Source organism: Portunus trituberculatus, chromosome 42 (genome assembly GCF_017591435.1).
Source record: "Portunus trituberculatus isolate SZX2019 chromosome 42, ASM1759143v1, whole genome shotgun sequence".
Taxonomy (NCBI): Eukaryota; Metazoa; Arthropoda; class Malacostraca; order Decapoda; family Portunidae; genus Portunus; species Portunus trituberculatus.
Genome location: NC_059296.1, coordinates 6,737,501 through 6,759,717, shown reverse-complemented (window position 1 = coordinate 6,759,717; position 22,217 = coordinate 6,737,501). Strand labels below are relative to the sequence as shown.

Below are 22,217 nucleotides of genomic sequence, written 5' to 3'. Positions count from 1 at the left end.
GACGGCAGCCTAGACTCGCCTTTTTTGTTTGTTTTCGCTACGGCCACGACGAACCCAAACTAATGATGGTTATGACGGGAAACTTCGCTAATAATGTAACCAAATGCTAGCACTACAAGCCCCGTCACTGTAGTAGTAAGCGTGGAAGTATTGATTTCATTATACTAAAGAGGTGATTTGTAAAGCGAGCATCCGTGATAGAGAGGAGGTGAAAGACAGACAGAAAGGGAAGAGAAGGAGGAAGGGGATGATGATGGTGGCAGTGGTGGGGTTTGGAACGCTGCCATACATACACCCAAATCCACGTAGCTACCTTCACCTGCACGACGCCTCTGCGCTACACCTAACCTGTCCATACATACTCCACCTCCTAAATGTACGTAAATCATCTTCCTCATCCTCCTCCTTCGCTAACCCTACCAAGAGTCGACCCTAATCGCTAGACCTACTTGTGTGTGTGTGTGTGTGTGTGTGTGTGTGAATACTAGTTACACAGATCGGTCATGTATACTCAGAGAGAGAGAGAGAGAGAGAGAGAGAGAGAGAGAGAGAGAGAGAGAGAGAGAGAGAGAGAGAGAGAGAGAGAGAGAGAATGTAGAGACACCTGTTCTGTCACTGCCACCACCACTACCACCAAACACCTCACCTCAAACACATCACCACCTACGCCAGACTCACGAAAATATTCATGGCGTGGCCCTAAGCAGGCATCAGTGGGGCTCTCCGTGCAAGCCTTTTCCATAAAATAATGTGGAGTTTATCAGAGCAATAAGGCGTGATCCGGGACTGTAGACCGTGCTATTTTACGATTCAGTTCCCCCCAGCTCCGCCCCCTCTTCCCCCACGCTTGTAATATACAAAATTTTCGCGATGTATCAGCGTATCACACAAGCACGAGACGCAGGACTCCAGCTCTTAAGTGATATGTGTATTTAGATCAGTTTTGTCTGCTCCACACGACAAGACTGTCGTAAAAGATGGTAATGACCATTTGGTGCTGTGCCTTCGAGTCCCAAACATACTGAGTATATTAATATTATTTTCCCGCTGCTGCTGGAAAAAAAGGACGAAAACTGCTAACACTCAAAAGTTCCGGGACGGGATGCTGTTGTGGTGGGATGTTACAATGGTGCCAGACGCCGCCCGCCGCCCGCCACGCATTGACAACGCTGCTGGCGAACATTACTTCCAGTCAAAAGCGGAAATCTTACGGTTTTAACATTACGTGGGTCTTGTGATCGATCCAGTAACAATGTCTTGACGCTACACACACAAACATATTTTTCTCCAGCTAACGTGAGGTGTGACAACATCCTTGAGGTGTAGTTGTGTTGTAGATGATGAGTCTGAATATTGTTAAGAAAGTAATGCCAGCGCGAAACGATGCCAAATCTGCGGCGGTTGCGACACTTGGCAACTCTGCGTGCACAAGGGGCTGATGCCGGGTTGGCTGACGCTTAACTTCGCGAACAGTCAAAAACATTTTAATACCGCTCTAACTAAACCTCGTAGAGCTATTTCGAAAAGATGGTATGGAAGGGTGTACATCATCCGATTTTTTGAATTTCTTTCCTGACTTCCAGAGAGTATCGTTAAGCCGTAGACAAGCGTTAAAGGCGAACTTATTTGATTAATTCCCGGTAAATGTTGGTGCGCGCGGGACGTGTATGTGGAGGTTTTATCTTGGCGTCGGCATCCCCGCCACAAAATACGTACACTAATCTACACGTCTATGTATACACAGCGCTACACACTCCCGCGCGCGCACACAACACACGTAGATAAGGTGGCGGGTCGGTAGACGAGGAAGGGCCAACGAAAAGACAAATGAAGGAGATGGGGAATAATACAATAATTATGCTGCCCTTGCTTCAAGATATACCATGCTCTCTCTCTCTCTCTCTCTCTCTCTCTCTCCACGGTCAGGCTGGCCGGGTTAATATTACACGTGCAGGAAAGCACTTCAAGTAGCGCTTGTAAAACACACACACACACACACACACACACACACACACACACACACACACACACACACACACACACACACTTGTAACAACAAAAACAATTACAATTTTTTTTTCAGATAACCATTATTTCTACAATAAGTAATAAAAAAAAAACAATAATGGAAACAACAAAAACAACAACGACAGTAAACAAGAAAGAAACTGGGTTATCATCATCATCACCATCACTATCACCGTTTCTTTTTTTTACATAATTACTGCTAAAGTCATTCGTGCATTTGTTCATTTGCATACAGGTCACTCCCCACTTCCGATGACCTTACTTTCAGCCTTAATTAACAGGTTTAAGCTCCGTTATGAGTTCCAAGGTCACACATATTATAGCGATCACTCCGAATGTAAATTTAATCAGCTGAGTGTCTAGTGGTTCTTATTACTGGAAGGGAGAGAGACAGAGGAGGGGCAGTGGTGAAGCAAGACTAGAGAGGGGAAGAGGGGTCAGGTGTGTGTCTGCGTGGATTTGAGTGCGTGTGGATGCGATGTAGGGTGGATAATTCACGTGGAATACTGTGGGTGCGTGTGGATGGGGATGCAATAGTCAGACAGAACGAGAGGCAGTTGGAGCGAAGCGGCTGAGGTGGAGTGGGCTGTGGGGAGTGGGGAGGAGTGGTTGTGGTGGTAGGTGGGGAGGCGAGCGAGGTTTCTGCTACTCTACGGTCGCCGCCCACCCGACTTCACTAGCCGAGAACGGAAGCACGGGCGGGTGTGTCGATCCCACGCCTCACCCGGGAACGGAGGGAGAAACGCTACCCATGAGTCTCTACTGCTCCTGATTCACTGTCATGTTATCTATCTGTCCCTGGACGCTGCCACACCCTCTTGCAAACACACAAACACACATGCGGCCTCCATGCACCACCAGCACTTGTTTCACTCTCAATCTTACGATTTCTGTCATTTGTTTCACTCACAAAATTTTACTGTTTCCATCTCCTGTTTCATTCAAAATTTTACTGCTTTCATCTCTTGTTTCTCTCATTATCCTACTGTTCCTATCTCGTTTCACTGACAAAATCCTAGTTCCTATAATATGATTCACTCACAAAATCGTACCGTTTCTATCACTTCTTTCTCAAAATTCTACTTTTTCTCTCTTATTTCACTTTAAATCTAACCGTCCCTATCTCTTGTTTCACTCAAAACCACAAGTAACGAACTGACGAGCGCAGTAGACATGACTTCAATAACGTTCTACATTGTTTATTACTGTATCTAATTTGTAACAAGCCAGCAGCAATACACGTGGCAGCTCGTGTACAAAGCATACCTACCTACATACATCTACCATCCCTATCCATAGTCTAACCTGGAAACGCCCTAACTCTCCACTAAAAGAGGAGTACATTCAATTTTTACTCCTAACCCAAGAAAAAAAATCATTATTGGTGTATAATGTGGTGGTGGTGGTGGTATGAGCAGGTAACTGAAGCTCTATTACACTACACCTGAGAGAGAGAGAGAGAGAGAGAGAGAGAGAGAGAGAGAGAGAGAGAGAGAGAGAGAGAGAGAGAGAGAGAGAGAGAGAGAGAGAGAGAGAGAGAGAGAGAGAGATTGGAGGAAAGATGAAGGAATACAGGAAAAAAAATAAAAGGACTGGAGGAGGAGAAACCCATGAGGTGTGAAGGAGGGAGAAGTTTATGACAATGGCGGAGGAAAGAATGGAGAGATGAGAGAGAGAGAGAGAGAGAGAGAGAGAGAGAGAGAGAGAGAGAGAGAGAGAGAGAGAGAGAGAGAGAGAGAGAGGAGGAGGAGGAGGAGGAGGAGGAGGAGGAGGAGGAGGAGGAGGAGGAGGAGGAGGAGGAGGAGGAATGCAGCCGTATCATGATTTTAATATTGGTGTGTGTGTGTGTGTGTGTGTGTGTGTGTGAGAGAGAGAGAGAGAGAGAGAGAGAGAGAGAGAGAGAGAGAGAGAGAGAGAGAGAGAGAGAGAGAGAGAGAGAGAGAGAGAGAGAGAGAGAGAGAGAGAGAGAGAGAGAGAGAGAGAGAGAGAGAGAGAGAGAGAGAGAGAGAGAGAGAGAGAGAGAGAGAGAGAGAGAGAGAGAGAGAGAGAGAGAGAGAGAGAGAGAGAGAGAGAGAGAGAGAGAGAGAGAGAGAGAGAGAGAGAGAGAGAGAGAGAGAGAGAGAGAGGGGAGAGAGAGAGGAGAGAGAGAGAGAGAGAGAGAGAGAGAGAGAGAGAGAGAGAGAGAGAGAGAGAGAGAGAGAGAGAGAGAGAGAGAGAGAGAGAGAGAGAGAGAGAGAGAGAGAGAGAGAGAGAGAGAGAGAGAGAGAGAGAGAGAGAGAGAGAGAGAGAGAGAGAGAGAGAGAGAGAGAGAGAGAGAGAGAGAGAGAGAGAGAGAGAGAGAGAGAGAGAGAGAGAGAGAGAGAGAGAGAGAGAGAGAGGCGGAGTAACACCAGAAGCAAGTGGGGATGACGGTGATCATAAGATGAAGAGACGGAGGAGACGAGAAGACCTGTGTTGGGGGAGAGAGATGGGGGGAAGGTGGGGTGAGGGGGTCGTGGGAACGTAAGATGCATCCCCCGCGGGCGTTCACCTGCTGCAACACCCACCCTTCACCCACCCACGCACGCACCCACACTCACCGACACACCGACGCCCTTTCAGCACCACACATCACTGCTATGGACACCTGCTTCACTACTGAGGTGGTCTGCCCTGCTCTGCCCTGCCCTTCTGTCATCTTGTTTAACTACTGCAATTACTGTTGTTGTTGTTGTTGGTGGTGGTTGTGGTGGTAATAGTGAAAATTATGGTTATTATTGTTTAAGTTATGATTTTTTTTGGTTTCATCCTTAAAATAACTGCGTGAAATATTACCAACCACTATAAAACAACAGCAACAATTACTACTACTACTACTACTACTACCACCACTAAACTATTGCTTATACTACAGCTATCCATTACAACACCATCCAAATTCCCACGTCCTCGCCGTCTACTTCCCACCCCATCACCCTGCGGCTGTACCTTCATCTTCACAGTATCACGTTGCCCTACAAGATGATGATGATGATGGCAGTAGTAGTAGTAGTAGTAGTAGTAGTGGTGATGATGATGATGATGATGATGATGATGATGATGATGATGATGATGATGGTGGTGGGAGATGGTGGGAGAAGAAGAGAAGGAGAAGGAGAAGAGGAGAAGAAGACGAAGATTATTATTATAATAATTATTATTATTGGTGGTGGTGGTAGTAGTAGTAGTAGTAATAGTAATAATAATAATAATAATAATAATAATAATAATAATAATAATAATAGTAGTAGTAGTAGTAGTAGTAGTGATTGTGGTGGTACAGGCAAAGTAGAAATCACACCTCTTGTATCAGTCGACCTCTCTTCTCTCTTTTCTCTCTACTAAATTCTGGCCTCTCCCTTCCTCCCTTCCCTTTCCCGGCACCGTGAGCGTGAGAGCGTGACCTGACCTCGTGACACACTACCCGGAGGTGCAGCGTGACAACTCCAGCCACGCCCTCATCACTCTTTTTCTTCTTAACTGCCCCACATCATCACACACCTTCACCTCTCCCACCCACCCCCCACACGTATCTCATCCCTCCATCTATTACCTCCTCCCTTTCCCTTCTTCCTTCCTCCTCCATCTCCCTCACTCCCACACTGATCACGCCTATTCATTTCCTTCTTCTCTTCCTCCCACTTGTTTTAATATTAACCTACTCTCCACGTCTCCTAGTTCACTCTCTTCTCATTATCGTTCATTAGCTTTTGTGTCATAGTACTTTTCAAAACCCCATTGTCACAAAACACTTTACATCGAATTGGTGTCCCGTTGGCAAGGCATACTCCAATTTGGTCTTTAGTTTACACGTCCATGGTTGAATTGGAGAATATCTATTTACTTATTTGTTTATTCTTTTTAGTTTAGAGTAGTTTGTCCAACGCTAAAAGTAGTAGCTATGGCACACAAAGATGACCCAATCTTTTTTTTTCTTTTTACTATATTCTTTCTTCCTATCCTACTGCTTTCTTTTCCCGTTTCCTCTGTCATCTTCCCCTGCCCTCTCTCTCTCCTCTCCTACTGTCTTCCTTTTTCCTTTTATTCTTGTACTGTTTTACTTTTCCACCTTCTCTCTTCTACTGTCTTCTTTCCCTTCTTCTACCTCTCCTCTTCTTCAGTTTTCTCTCGCCACTCTTCTACTGTCATCTTTCAACCTCCCTAGAGACGCATTCGAAGCCACTCACAATAAGTCTTTAATCCTTTTACTTCATCTGTTCACTATTCTTACATCTACATCACTTTGTTCCTTCCATCGGTACACACTAAACCTCACAAATACTCATGTCTGCCCCTTTCAATCCGACACCATCTCTCTCTCTCTCTCTCGCTACCATCGTCACCGCCGGCACCACACTCCCGCCCCTCGTTCAGCTATCATCAAAGCTTTCACCACCACACACACACACACACACACACACACACACACACACACACACACACACCTCTTCTCTCATGACCTGGTTCTTTTCTCACTCCCTCTCTATCTTGAATACATTCTTGAGACGTGTCATTCGTAAGTTCTCAGTTTTTATATGGTGTGTGTGTGTGTGTGTGTGTGTGTGTGTGTGTGTGTGTGTGTGTGTGTGTGTGTGTGTGTGTGTGTGTGTGTGCGCGTGCGCGCGCGCCACGTACGTTCGCTGGCTCCTATACTGTGTGTCACGTACGTCCGCTCACTCTCCTGTTGTACGTGGTTATGAAACAGTCCGTGTGTGTGATCAATACACACATCCACTACTAGCTCAGTTAATGTAATACAAGGTTAATTGCTAGGATTTTTTTCTCCCCCCTCCCCTCTCTCTCCTTTTTATTCGCATTTCTTTCACCTCACTCTCTTCTTCCGCTTTTTAACTAGTCTCGGTAAGAAGAAGAGGAAGAAGTCTAGTCTCGTCTCGTCTCGTCTGGATTTCTTGTTAGTATCGTTTTAACATCATTTTGGAATATCAGTGTTATTATCATCGCTTATTATTACTCAACTATTATATTCCCATCATTTCAGAACCTACGTTTCAATCACTTCCAGCATTATCATCCATTATAGTAACTAGCACCAATCATCAACACCAACACCATCATTTTCTTACTTACTATACTTAACACTAAGAAACATGTGCACCATTAAAAAAAAAAGCTAATTTCCATATTTTTCTGATACACGTATTTAAGAACATTAACCCCCTCCCCCTCTTTTTTCTACATAGGGACTTTAAAATTTTCACTTCCTAATACTACTACTACTACTCCTCGTCCTCGTCCTCGTCCTCCTCCATCTCTACCACCACCACCCTTACTACATCATCCCCTCTCATACTAATACTTCCCTCCGCCCTCCGCCACGCCCCTAGTGCTGGTGTATTTATAAAGCCACCACCCCCACCGCCTCTCCTCCTGTGCCTGTACTCACCATCCTCGCTGGGCTGACTTTGTTACTTACCTGGAAACACAAGAAGAGACATTGGTTAGTCATCTTTACACGGAGAATAATGGAAACATGTGGTGAATATTAATTAAAGGTATGGAAAGATAAATATGCAAGTTTAATTTTTCATATATTTTCTTTATCCAAGTTGCGAATGTTTCGAATTTAAGTTCTTGTTTATCCATTTACATTATTTATATGATTACAGGTAACGGAAGCTTCAAATTCATCACTAATATAAAAAATAAAAAAAATAAATAAACAAGTCACATGCATATGAATAAACACAAGAGAAAAATAGCAAAAAGATAATAATAATAACAATAATAAAACAATAACGCACGTCATCTCTCTCTCTCTCTCTCTCACACACACACACACACACACACACACACACACACACACACACACACACACACACAAAATCGAGGACATCACGCAGAGCAACAACCCCTCCACCCACCAGTCCCCACCACCACCACCACCACCGCCACCACCGCCGCCGCCGCCCTGGAAACGTCACCCCGTCCCCACGCACCCTTTTTTCCTTTTTCCCCTTTTTTTCAGTCTTTCCGCCTATGTGATTCTTGCATTTCTTTCTCTTTAAAGCTTCAGAGGAGAGCTAGTACGCGGCTGACGGCCCATCCTATGTCAGGGGAGAGAGAGAGAGAGAGAGAGAGAGAGAGAGAGAGAGAGAGAGAGAGAGAGAGAGAGAGAGAGAGAGAGACGCAAACTCAAACTATATGGGAATCACGAACAACAACAATTAAACATCTTTCTTTCTTTCATTCTTCTAAACACAACGCACACAACCCAACCACATCAAAGCGCACCACACTTTACCCCTACTCCCTCTGCACTGTTACGACGCCTGGCCTCCTCATATCAGACAGAGTTTAAAGTAATCGAGTCTATTGATTTATTGACCTGTCAGATCCTGGGTGACAGCTGCACACTCATCGCTGCCCTCCACGCCGCAGCGGCCACCCCCCAAAGTGGTCACCGCTGACAGTCACAAAGCTGTTTGTTCCTGTTCCTGTTCCTGTTCCTGTTCCTGCTCCTACTGCTGCTGCTGCTGGTGGTGGTACTAGACGATATCAATAATGCATCAACGCTCATAATGCAACGACAGAACGGGAAAAATGAGACGGGTGCAGGATGGTTTTGGGGGAATGAGGGGGAAGTGTAAATTTGCTGACTATCCATGTTACTGAGTGACTGTGTGTGTGTGTGTGTGTGTGTGTGTGTGTGTGTGTAAGGATGTGTACGCTCTTTACGTTCAAAGTCAATAATGTCTAAGGGAGTGAAGGTTGCAAAGAGGTGCGTGTTGAGAGGTGGAGGTGGAGGTGGTGGTGGTGGTGGTGGTGGTGGTGGTGGTGGTGTCCTGCCCGCCACCTCACAGGCCGCCCCGAGCACGTGGAGGACGCAACACGTGCTCCCAGGCCCCACATGACCGCCACCTTCATCACAAGAAACCCCATCTATTTTTTTCAGCCAGTAAAATGGAAGATTGGATCCACTTTTAGGAAAAACTGTTGCCCTCACGCCAGGAGCAGCAGCGCCCACAGCCTGCAGCCGGGGAGCACTGCGCGCTGCCCTCCCTCCATTCCCTTCGCTCCAAGAAATTAATAATACGGTTTCAGCAGAAGCGCTTTTTCTAGCAATGGCATACATCACTCAACAACTGGTGCAGCGTATAAATGTTTGACAAGAGACCAGGTGACGCCCGGCATTCAACAATGACGCCGCGTGGAACTATCTGACAACTTTGCAGAGTTGCCATGACAACGGGCGCCCACGTGACCACCTGCTTCAACGTTCTACACAACCATCAACGTTACTTCAACGTTTCCTTGATATTTCATATAACATGTATACGTTCTCACCATTCAATAATAAAATATGAAGTCTCCTGCCGCCTGGCCCTGCAGTACGGCGGTGCGGCGAGGCCCCAGGCACACGCCGAGGCCCTCCTGGGAATAAAGGATCCCCCACCCAGATATTTTTCCTGGAGAATTTTGTAGATTCTTCCCACAGACGGGCCTGACACCCGCCAGCTGCAGGCAGCGGCAGGGCCTCTCACATGCCGACATGTGTTTACTAATGTTTCATGTGCCTTGACTACACGCCACGGAAGACTGTACACTATGTCGACGAGAGAGAGAGAGAGAGAGAGAGAGAGAGAGAGAGAGAGAGAGAGAGAGAGAGAGAGAGAGAGAATGATGGGGTAGGGGGAAGGTCTGACTAATCCTACACAGTGTACTCCATCACGCCTAATAGTACCGTAACAGCCACTAACATGCAGTTACTGCCACCCGCCACGACGCAGCCACACCACCACTATTAGCCTCCACCACACCAACCCGCCCCTCGCATGTCCCCGCGTCATCACCACCACCGCGCCATCCCTCACTCCTCGTCACATTAAAACACACGCAGTCATTATCCAGTTAACGGGCCCGCGGTGCAAGGGTCGGTATCACGGACGCCATCATCTCCTATCATCACAAGAAAGGCTTCAACTAAAAATCGCTGTAATAATACCTGTCATCGGCACAAACACTAATTACTGGAGCAATCAAAAGTATGAAATAGGAGGCAGGGGGATTCCACTAAGCTTCAGAAGCAGTGAGGTTAAAGATACATTACTTGTGTTTAGTGGGTAGCCTAACGTCACGCTATTATCAAGGTGCCATCACCAAAACCTCGGAAAGACACACCACAAGGGAAAGACATTAACTGACTAGCTTTTTGGCGCCGTAACACCGAGGTCTTGCGGCGCCACTCAAGTTAAACACCAGCCATCCCAGTCCTCTTCCCCCAATACGTCCCGTCACCACCATTGCGCCACCACCACCACCATCAAACACCGCCAAACACAAACACAATCCAATCATGTCACTGCGGTTACCATTCACTGCTTCTCTCAAGACTAGTTACAATACTTTTATCCTTTAACTGCTACGACTTCTTAACCAAGATGGTCCAGTGCAAGTTTATAATGTCGATAAGATACTGACAGCAAGAGTAATTAAGTAGCTATAGTCTTCAGTATTGCTTACAATTTGATTAGTATAAGGATATGTTGGTCAAATGTTACAACTATCATTCAACTCGTTACAACTATATCCCTTATCTCCTCAATTAATCTGTCCGGTGCAAGTTTCCTATAATCTTCAAAGAAAGTGATTTGGTAATCAAACTTCACTGACTAGACTATAGTTTGATTAGTGCTTTCTAGGATACTTCATTGTTACAACTATCCATTGATCAATCCCTCTACCTTTACCTATCAAACCTTAATCATTGTAGTTGTCTTTTGCTCGGAGGAATCGTTTAGGGTTGAAACATAATACTAATCAATCAATCTCTATCCCAAACCACAACCTATTCTTTCAACCCTGCAAATAGAACCAGCAAATCGAGGTCACAACGCCAGCACGCTAAGCCTCGAGCCACTCACCAGATGAAACAAGCACACCAGTAGCCAAGTCGAATGCTGTCCTATCATAACCCCTGACCCACCTCTGTCCTCCACGCAGCAGTGACCTTAACTCCCACCCCAGCACAACCGAGGTCAGACGCAAGTTTGGTCCACGTACAAAACAGACACCAGCATGCAAGTTTTCAGATGACCTGCACAGAAAGTCGCGCCCATCCAATCATAACTCCGTGGTGGCCTGCTTGGCGTGTTTGGCCACGAGTCACGGCTCCTGCCAGGCGACGCGCGCACCACCCTATAAGACAGGCAGGGAACGGTAGTGCTACACTTTATTCAATAGTTAACAGTAAACGACCCATACCAGTAAGCAGATGGAAATAAACTTGAAAACCTTGAATCGTGAACGTAAACCAAGGAACACAGATACATACGTGAGCCTCTCCCCCTCCCTCCCCTTCCAACCAACGCCATCCCTTCCTCCCCACCTCCCTTCCCCTGCATAGCCACCTCTCCAGCCCTTCCATCTTTGCGTCATTACAGAATCTTTCACAACCACACGCTGTCACGTTACCTGTCTTGGCGGCTCTAAACACCTCATGCCGATATAATTAAATATAATAACCAAAAGCCGCAATACTCTAGAGCAAAAAAAAAGTCCAGATAAGGTCGCGTCAGGCACATTTTCGTGCTTACCGACACTGCCAAAGGATCATAGGCTGGGGGAAGGCGGCGGGAGACGAGGGAAGCGTGTTGCGAAAGGGTAGTGCTCTGCAGGAGGGAGGATACCAGCTGCAGTCTACCCCAGGTGTTACTGCTCCACACCACCACCACCATTATTACTACTACTACAAGCCACGCAACGACCTATGCCCATCCATGCTCGTTTTCGTTTTATCATCCACCATGCCTGTGTGTGTGTGTGTGTGTGTGTGTGTGTGTGTGTGTGTGTGTGTGTGTGTAACTAAGGTTTCGCCACACTTCAGGATTTTTTTTTTTTTAATTCAGATGGCAAGAATCATGCAGATGTTGTGTTATGTGTCGTGCTTGCACCATCACCACCACCACCACCACCCATGGCTCAGTGCCGCCGCCACCTCAGCACTACCTTGATTGGCCGAGACAGATGACGTTTGCTATAGTGTTCTGCCGGACCAGATGTAACGTCTCCCCACACACACACACACACACACATTAGATGACAGTCTCTGGGTAACTGATTTCTTTTGCCACCTTCTGAGTCGTTCGGACGCAAGACTCGGAAGGATTCATGTTTCTGTTCCGGTGCTTCGACTACCTCTGACCTAATTAATACCTGACTCTGCTACTTGTAAAATCCAGAAGTGTAGGAGAGTAAAATTTATGAGTAAGTATAAGGTAAGGAAGGAGAGGGAAGAGGCTAAATGTAAGAAAAGATGAAAGAACACGAGACAAGAAAAGAAGAGAGAGAAAAAAAAATAAGTAATCGTTCTGTATATCTGTATTCATGAGGTTAATAGAGAGGTTGAACTTTTTTTTTATTCAAGATGGAAAACCAGACATATATAAAAAAAAGTGGGGGAAAAAAAGGCCCACTTGAAATGCCAGTTCCCTTAAAAGAATGATAAAGAATAAGTGAAAAGTCAATGACAAATGTCTTGAAACCTCCCTCTTAAAAGACGTCAAGTCACAAAAATATGGAAATACAGAAGCAGGCAGGGAGTTCTAGAGTTTACCAGAGAAATGTATGAATGATTGAGAGTACTGGTCAACTCTTGCATTAGGAAGTAGGACAAAATAGGCCACAGGGAAGTTAAATAGTCAAAGAATTTACTAACTGATGAGTGAATGAATGAATGAATGAATGAAAGAGGATGAATGTGCTAAGTGAATATGTTATAACGACCATTACTACTTCCAATTATAACCACCTGTACGTAACAACCACATCCCTAACAACCCCACTCCCAACACACACACACACACACACACACACACACACACACACACACCATTTAACTTCCACTTCCTCTCATTGCCATCACACTTCCAGATATCCGCACCCAGCAACACACACACACACACTACACACCCGGTAGCTCAGTGGTTAGAGCGCTGGCTTCACAAGCCAGAGGACCGGGGTTCGATTCCCAGTGGAGATATTTGGGTGTGTCTCCTTTCACGTGTAGCCCCTGTTTACCTAGCAGTGAGTAGGTACGGGATGTAAATCGAGTTGTGACCTTGTTGTCCCGGAGTGTGGTGTGTGCCTGGTCTCAGACCTATCCGAAGATCGGAAATAATGACCTCTGAGCTCGTTCCAGACTGCAGCAGATCAAACAGTGAAACACACACACACACACACACACACACACACGGTGACGACATTATAAAACGTGACATAACGTGAACATGTACTGATAATGACACACCTGATCATCGCTAACCATCACAACAACAAAAACAACAACGATAATAATAATAACAATAGTGAAAACATCCTCAATAATCCACGAAAGATAAAAACAACACATCTTTCATCCTCTCTCTCTCTCTCTCTTGTCTTCTTAACGTAGCGGAAACATTAGAAGCAAAGGATGTGATTAGTGGAAATAAGACGCTCGCTGACCCCAATAACCACCACCACCACCACCACCACTATAACAACTAAACGACCTACATTGTTCTAACCACTCGTAGCTGAACCAGACGAGAGAGAGAGAGAGAGAGAGAGAGAGAGAGAGAGAGAGAGAGAGAGAGAGAGAGAGAGAGAGAGAGAGAGAGAGAGAGAGAGAGAGAGAGAGAGAGAGAGAGAGAGAGTCACCAAGCTAAAGTCACGCATAGCAAGTGAGATTAGTAAAAATAGGGGAAAAAAAAAAATAGCAATGCAGAGTCATGATCTGAGGAGGAGGAGGAGGAGGAGGAGGAGGAGGAGGAGGAGGAGGAGGAGGAGGGGGAGGGTACACTATAGTACGTAAAAAGCACAGCGTCATTGAAATTTACCGCGGCAGATGAAGACTCAAAAGAAAGTCGAGAGAGAGAGAGAGAGAGAGAGAGAGAGAGAGAGAGAGAGAGAGAGAGAGAGAGAGAGAGAGAGAGAGAGAGAGAGAGCAAACCTAACCCAAGCAAGCAAGCCGGCCGAGACAACCCCACCATCCCCACCAATAACCCCACCTAATGACGCTTCATCTCCTCCGAACGACCGTAACAATATTCAAGTGATTCACGATATGATTCGGGCTTCAATTCAGACTTCAATTCGGGCTCACAATTACTCTCGCTACCGGCCGGGAATCATGCGGCGGCTGGGTTCGCGCTGGGAGAGTTTCCGCATTACAGGCTTCAATTTGGCCTCAGATTCGAACTTCGATTCCTACTCTCATCTGCGGCTCGAACCTAATTTTGGGGAGAAGAGGGGAAAAGGGGAAGAAAGAGGACAAAGAGGGGAAAAGGGGAAAGTAAGGGTGATTATGGTAATGTCCTTTCGTTCACACAATCATTCCTTCCCAGTGAACTCTTCTAGGCAAGAGGAAAGCAAGAAAGGTAAAGGTATAGAAAAGGGAAGAAAGAGAGGAGACAGAGGGGAAAGGGGAAAGTAAGGGTGATTATGGTGACGTCCTTTCGTTCACCCTTCCCTTCCCAGTGAACTCTACTCCTAGGCAAGAGAAAACAAGAGAGGGAGAGGGAGGAAAGAACGAAGAGAAAGGCAAAAGGGAAACAAAGGATGGTTACGGTGATGTTCTTTCCTTCAGACTTCCTTTCCCTTCCTGATGTCCTTTCCTTCACACTTCCTCCTCCATGGTAAAGCAGCCTTCGTATTCAAGATAAAAATGGTATCGAGGAGGAAGAGAAGGAAAGGGGAAACAAAGGATGGTTGGGGTGATGTTCTTTCCTTCAGATTTCATTTCTCTTCCCCATGAACCCCTCCGTCCGTCTATTTGTCTTCGTATTCTCCAAGGTAAAAAGGAAAGAAAGGGAGAGCAACTGGGGTAAAAGGAAAACAGAGAGAGGTTAAGGTGATGTTGGGTAAGACAAGGCAAGGCAAGGTAAAACAAGGTAAGGGAAGGTAAGACAAAGAAAGGCAAGGCAAGGCAAGGCAAGGCAAGGCAAAGTAAAACAAGGTAAGGTAAGATGTAAGGTAAGGAAATAGGTAAAATAAGGCAAGATAGGATTAGCTAAAGTACGGTAAGGAAAGGAAGTAAGGTAAAAACTATATTACATTACATTATCCTTCTTAAAACACGAAGATGAATAACATCTCCTTTTGTCCTCTTCCCCGAACACCACTCAACTCGCGATGCCCAAAATTTGAACCAGACTTATCAAACAACTCAAGCAGATATGGACGCTTCCTCTCCCCGTCTTCTTCTTTCTCCTCCTCGTCCTCCTTCTCCTCCTCACACACTTACTTCAAGCAGCGCTCCATGTCGTGACTCCTATACAACTAACATGTCCAATCACCTTTATCCCAGAGAGAGAGAGAGAGAGAGAGAGAGAGAGAGAGAGAGAGAGAGAGAGAGAGAGAGAGAGAGAGAGAGAGAGTATATAAGCAGTGCCACTCGTTGGTAGAAACTAAAGCGGTAGCAAAATAGTGTACCAACTGCAATAAAGTGGGCAACAACAGACCGCCGCCGTGTGCTGCCTGGCTACTCTCTACTGACTGTCTGTTGGTCTGTGTTGTGAGAGCGGCGTGTCTGTTGGCTGGGAGGATTGCCTTAAACTCGCAATCCTTCAGTCTACTCATGCATCCTTTACCCCACCCAGTCCTTCCTAACCTCTCTCTCTCTCTCTCTCTCTCTCTCTCTCTCAACCAATCCACTCAAATGTTTTTTTTTTTTTTTTCCCTTTATATTCCGTGTTTTGATCTTCATGTAAAAAAAATCCACTTATCTTTTCCTGGTTATTTTTCTTCCCTGTCTATCTACCACTTACTTCAATGTTCTATATACCGTCACCTGTCACCTGTCACCTGTCCGTCATATCACTAGCTGCACACTCTCTCTCTTTCTCTCTCTGTTATCAACCTCAAGTGCTTATCCTGTCCATCACCGCATTCCTTATCGCCTGCCTAACGCGCTCCCTATCTGTGTCCCTCTGTCACATTACTCTTACTGCCACTCTGTCAATCTGTCCAAACTGCAGTCAAGGTCCTTACGTGCCTGTCCCAGAGTCGATCGAAATGCTTCACTGTGTCATTCGTTTCTCTCTCGCCTCCCTCACTGCTTTGCTTCGTTTCTTGGTTCAGTGCTTTAGTTTGTGGTTCTGTATGTATAGTGATGCTTTGCTGTGTTGTTTGTTATTGTTGCTGTTGTTGTTGTTGTCCATGTTAATTTATGTATGGTGTCCTTCGCTTCGTTTCGCTGCTCAGTATCTCAGTTGCACGTGGTAATTTTCAAATGATGCTTGTCTGGTTATATATATATATATATATATATATATATATATATATATATATATATATATATATATATATATATATTTTTTTTTTTTTCATGTAAATTGTAAAAAAAAAGAGTTGTGTGAACGGAGGAAAAAGGGAGAAAAAAGAGTGATGGTGAGGGAAAAAACAATAAAGGGAGAGAGAGAGAGAGAGCGAGACAAAAGGAGGGGGAAAAATAGGAATACGAACAGAAAAGCGGTAAAAAAAAAAAGCCAGAGGGAAAAGAGGAAGGAATGAAAGAAATAAAATAAGTGATGGATGAATAAAAAATACAGAAAAAGAAAGAAAAAAAAAAAAAAAAAAAAACTAATGAGGAGAAACATCATCATGAGCACACAAAACACATCACCATATTCAAGTAATAATATTAATAAACAAGTCTTGCTTCTTTGATACGCGAACGAGCAGAGGTACGTAAAAAATGTGGTAAAGGAGATCAGGAGGAGGAGGAGGAGGAGGAGGAGGAGTGTAATGGAGTTCAGAGCACCAATCACGCCACGATGCTCCCCGGAGAAGGAAGTCACGTGGATTCACCTGCAGGCCTTGTCCGAGGTAACGTTAATTGCCCCGTCTAGGTGTGATGACAGGTGCGCCTCGTGACTCACTCTTCCCTCTTTTGTACTCTTACCCTCAGCCACAAAAGAACCACTAATGGTCCGACACGTATTAATGTTCTTAAGTAACTTTGATATCCGAGTCCGATTAAAGGGCATTGGAGGGGAGAGAGAGAGAGAGAGAGAGAGAGAGAGAGAGAGAGAGAGAGAGAGAGAGAGAGAGAGAGAGAGAGAGAGAGAGAGAATTTTTCACGAATATTTTAAAGCTCTACAACAAAATACCTGCAATATCACAATCTAAAAATCTTCATAATATTGACAATGAAATACAAATTAATATATAAACGTCTACAGAATATCAAGGTATAGAAAATTGAAGAACTACAAGAAAATGCCTGAAAAACACTTCTACAGCAGCACTATAACGCGAAGCGACACGTGTGCCGACTTCTGATAGCCTTGAGAGTGAAATACAAGCACCACCTCGAGATTCTAAGTCACAGGAGAGGGGAAGCTACGAGATATAATAGACGTCACGCACCGAATGAATCTCTTGACCAACGAAAAACTGAGAAATTATACTGTGACCAATGAAAGCTTACATACATCCCCACCCTGTCCCTCCCTATCTTTCTCTGACACTCACTCCCCCATCATCTATGTCACAACGAGAATGAATACCAGCCTCCTCAGACGCGGACACATACAATTAGGCCAAGTGGTGCAAGTATTTCTTCGCCCCGTCAGGCAGTGAAGTCCCGGCACACGCCCACCCCGACAGTCCCGTTGTGTTGCTTCTCCATAAACTCCCTCAAAAATAAATTGGGCCGTCACCTCCTTGAATTGAGCGTCCCGGGGGCCTGAGATATACCAGCGTGGACGTTTGATTTAATTTCCCACTTGGGTTTAGCGACAAGCCACTCGTTTGCTACTAAAATTCTCTCTCTCTCTCTCTCTCTAGATACATATTCTATACATCTCATAATCTGAATGTGGAGTTTTCTACGCATCACGGAACTATACTCTTCTCTCTTTCTCTTTCTCTCTCTCTCTCTCTCTACCTGTCGAAAAAGAAAGTGAAATCAATACGGCAAACGAACGAAGGAACGAAGGGCGGGGAACCGTTTCGACAAAGCAAGATACAACATTACTGACACCATTACTTTAATATTATTTTTCCACCGTCCCATTTCCAGCAGGCGGCAGTTAAGACGCAGCCGCCGCCGCCACTGCCACTGCCACTGCCGCCTACACCACTCCACCAGCCGGCGCCGGGGTGGCAGTAATTTACAGGAATAACCGAGCAATAAAGTTGACATTTCCTCGAGAGAATTCAATATTCAGTTGTTTTCCACAGCATCTACGACAACTTACTAATAGAGACTCGGCGCGAAGATGTGAAGAGAGGGACGTGAAGGGAAGGGCGTGAAGGCAGGAGGCGAGGAAGGAGGTAGACGAGACGAGGAAGAGACGTGGAGAAGGAAGGAGAAGGGAGAAAGTAGAGGACGTCAAGAAAGATGGAGGGGAAAAAATAATAAAAAAAAAGATGAAGAGGCTTGAAGAGGGAGAGAGGAGTGGAGAGGAGAGGAGAGGAGTGGAGTGGAGTGGAGTGGAGAGAAGAGAGGAGAGAAGACAGGAGAGGTAGGAGGTTTAGGGAGGGAATGTCCCGTAGCTATTCTTTCCTCGCAGGTAAGAGAGAGAGAGAGAGAGAGAGAGAGAGAGAGAGAGAGAGAGAGAGAGAGAGAGAGAGAGAGAGAGAGAGAGAGAGAGAGAGGGTAGAAGTAATAAGTAGCAAGTCAAATAACACCACATAAATGAAAGTGTGTGTGTGTGTGTGTGTGTGTGTGTGTGTGTGTGTGTGTGTGTGTGTGTGTGCTGTGTGTGTGTGTGTGTGTGTGCTGTTTGACGAGACAGCCAGACGTTACCCTACGGAACGAGCTCAGAGCTCATTATTTCCGATCTTCGGATAGGCCTGAGACCAGGCACACACCACACACCGGGACAAGGTCACAACTCCTCGATTTACATCCCGTACCTACTCACTGCTAGGTGAACAGGGGCTACACGTGAAAGAAGACACACCCAAATATCTCCACCCGGCCAGGGAATCGAACCCCGGTCCTCTGGCTTGTGTGTGTGTGTGTGTGCATAGGTAGGCAGGGAAGGCAGAGACGATGGGTGATGAGGTAGACAACACAAGCCTCTCCTCTTCTCTCCTTGTCTCCCTCTCCCTCCTTTTCCCTCCCACCTACTAGCCGTCCCCCGCCTCGCCCCAGCACCCTCCAGCGGTGGTTATGAGTATACCTGTCCGCTACTCCTCCTCCTCCTACCGACACCCGACTTTCGCCCTTCCCGTTAACTACTATTCCCTTTCCCCAGACATACACAGAGAGAGAGAGAGAGAGAGAGAGAGAGAGAGAGAGAGAGAGAGAGAGAGAGGGGGGGGGTTGGATTTGCTTCATTAATCATTGACGAAGTTGTCTAAAATTCCTGAAATGTGTTAAAGTAAGCCACTCGAAAAAAAGGAGAGAGAGAGAGAGAGAGAGAGAGAGAGAGAGAGAGAGAGAGAGAGAGAGAGAGAGAGAGAGAGGTGCCGTTCAGTCCCGTGCCGTACAGTAAGTAACCAACCATACAACCGCCGGGGCTCGTTACAAGAAGAATGGCAAAAATCTGAGGCCCAGTGGTGCACGTGAAATGCAGCTCCTCTCGCCCATTAGACAGGGAAAGTTTCTTATGTCCACCGTTGGGTTCCAGGTAAGGAGATGAATTACAAGGACCGCAACTGAACGACCGCTACAGAGACGCAAGAAAAGGCTGGGGTCTTCAGAATGGAGGAAGAGGAAGAGGAGGAGGAGGAGGAGGAGGAGAAACAGTGGCGCCAAGGTAGAACATACACGGATAGAAACTGTTGCCTTTAAAGCGATGAGGAAAGAACAAGCACGCTTTCAAACACACACACACACACACACACACACACACACACACACACACACACCTGGGGGCGGCCATGGCATCCAAAATAAACCACATACCTAAATGAGTGACGTATTGATCCCTATACATCCACTTTCCACGCGCCCAAACACAACCACACCACACACCACACTAGTCACACTGCTAACGATGTGAGGATCAGTCACCACCGACACCACCAAGGCCGCACACTAATAATTATTAGTTTTACCTTTTTTTCAGTTTTTTTCTACATTTTATTCTTTCACCTCTCGAATGTAGATAGTTTGAGGAAAAAAAAAAAAAAAAAAAATATATATATATATATATATATATATATATATATATATATATATATATATATATAAAGTGAAAATGTCGATATATATATGAAATTTAATATATTTAAATTATGATGAGAAATGTAATGAATGAAATAATATAGAAATTACGAATAAGACGGAAATAATAATAATAATAATAATAATAATAATAATAATAATACATCCAGCAAGCCATAAAAGTGTCAGTAAGGAGAGAGAGAGAGAGAGAGAGAGAGAGAGAGAGAGAGAGAGAGAGAGAGAGAGAGAGAAGGGGGGGCGGGGTCTCAGACAACGCCTGGCCTCACCAGGTCATCACCGTCACTCCTGATAGTGACGCTCCACCATAAGACAGATTGACAACTTACAACACTGCCATCATCATCATCACCAAAGACAACAACAACATCGCCAGTGTGCACCTCAACCCGCGGCGAGGCGAGGCGAGGCGGGCGTTGCGGGATCCAAAAATCGTGTATAGGAAAAAGGGGAAAAAAGAATGGAATAAAACACGAAACAAAAGCATAAAGAGCTCTAGCAAGAGGCAGCCGCCGCGCCCCCGAGGAGCTGCCGGCCGCCGGGTATCACCGTGTTAATATATTTGTTGGGTGTGCGTCCCGTCCCGCAGCAGCACGGCCAGGCTCCGAGGCCGCCGATGATTTAGGAAAACCAGCACAAAATTCAATAAAGCGTTGTGGAGCTGGATTTATACACTAACGTATTTTCAGCATTTCACGTCCTTTTGGCAGATTCTGTATTTCGCGGGAAGCATCTTTTCCCAGCCGCAGCCGCCTCCAGGTTGGCGTCCTCCAATTTTAGCGTTTCAGAATGCTTCGTCCGTTCCACTTGTCTTCAGTCTGTCGATCCCGTGCCTGAGTTGCTCACGGGCGGGCGGCAGGCGGGCTGGATGCCGCCGCAGTGTCATCGTTAATGCTTTCTTAAACAGTGTGGAATAACAGGAAAAGTCCTGTAAAATATGCCGTCACTGTGACCTTAAATACTTAGTGTTCCTCCACCGCCGTTCGGTCAGGGCATTATGGGCCTTATGTCTCCCACGCGCGCCCTCCACAATGCACGTAAAGTTCACGATCAACAAGGCACATAATTGCGTGCACCGATCTCAGCCATTCCTGGAGTAATATTGATTTGTCTTTCTCTTGTGATATCTGCCACATTATTTATTATTCATGCCGCGGCCAACGCAACGGAACCTTTTCTCTATTTCCGTCGGTTCGGAGGCCGGAGGGGGACGGAGACGAGGAGAATTTCCATAATACACAATTCTCCCACCAACAAACTAGGCAAAAAAGAAAGACATTCACCCCCGCGAAAATAAAACACATACAAAATTTTTCTAATCTACACAGTTACAAAACATTGAGCTAAAATTGGATCTCGCTTCTCCCGTCGTCGTGATGGGAGAAAGGGTGATTAGGGCCCGGCAGCAGGGGGTTAGTACACTACACATCATAATACATAAGAAAACAGGAGACCGAAAACACGCCTTACAAGAACCAACACATGTCTTTCCAGGTCCGCGAAAAACAGGTGCCGCCAAATCCCAGACCGCATGGAGTCCTATTAAGTTGCCAAGTTTTCTCTTATCAACACAGATTTCCAGATTTCTAAAACTCTTTCTCGAACCATTATGCCTTACAAGCAGCAGATATTTATCACGCACACTTTCATGCAAAATAAGTTAATGCAGTAAAGTCTACTGGAGTTGCTTTACAAATTTCTAAAAAGCTGTATTGAATATTTGGCACTGTTGCCGTAAGGACGTAAGCAACAACAATTATTGTCAACAGTCAGAGTTACCAACGACTCCCGAAAATTAACCGACTTGCGTGGGTTATTCAACTAAATTCCTTGGTGCCCAAGTCCTCAAAATTAAAACTTCGTAAAACATTCTGGCTCTTAAAGAAAACAAAACCCGACGTTATATAACGGAGTGAGGAGCGAAGAGCGAAGCGGAGCGGCGCGGCGCGGCGGCCTGAGCGAAAAAGTATTAAAAGTGTTCCAAGAGAAGAGAAACAGAGGGCGAGGAGAGCATCGGAGTTCGCAGGAGGAA

General features: G+C 45.7%; 1 protein-coding gene across 10 annotated transcripts in view; it reads right to left on the bottom strand.

Annotated features, from left to right (window-relative positions):
* Nucleotides 1–22,217, bottom strand: part of LOC123517776 (single-stranded DNA-binding protein 3-like) — a 194,678-nt gene that overhangs the window by 64,957 nt on the left and 107,504 nt on the right. Inside the window, exon 1 of one of the 10 annotated variants that reach the window (XM_045278230.1) lies at nucleotides 12,013–12,112. The exons of the other annotated variants lie outside the window; for them this stretch is intronic. Coding sequence (XP_045134165.1) covers nucleotides 12,013–12,099 — 87 coding nt within the window. The 5' untranslated portion in view covers nucleotides 12,100–12,112. Of the gene's footprint in view, nucleotides 1–12,012; nucleotides 12,113–22,217 lie in introns of those variants that run through there. 10 annotated transcript variants of the gene reach the window in all.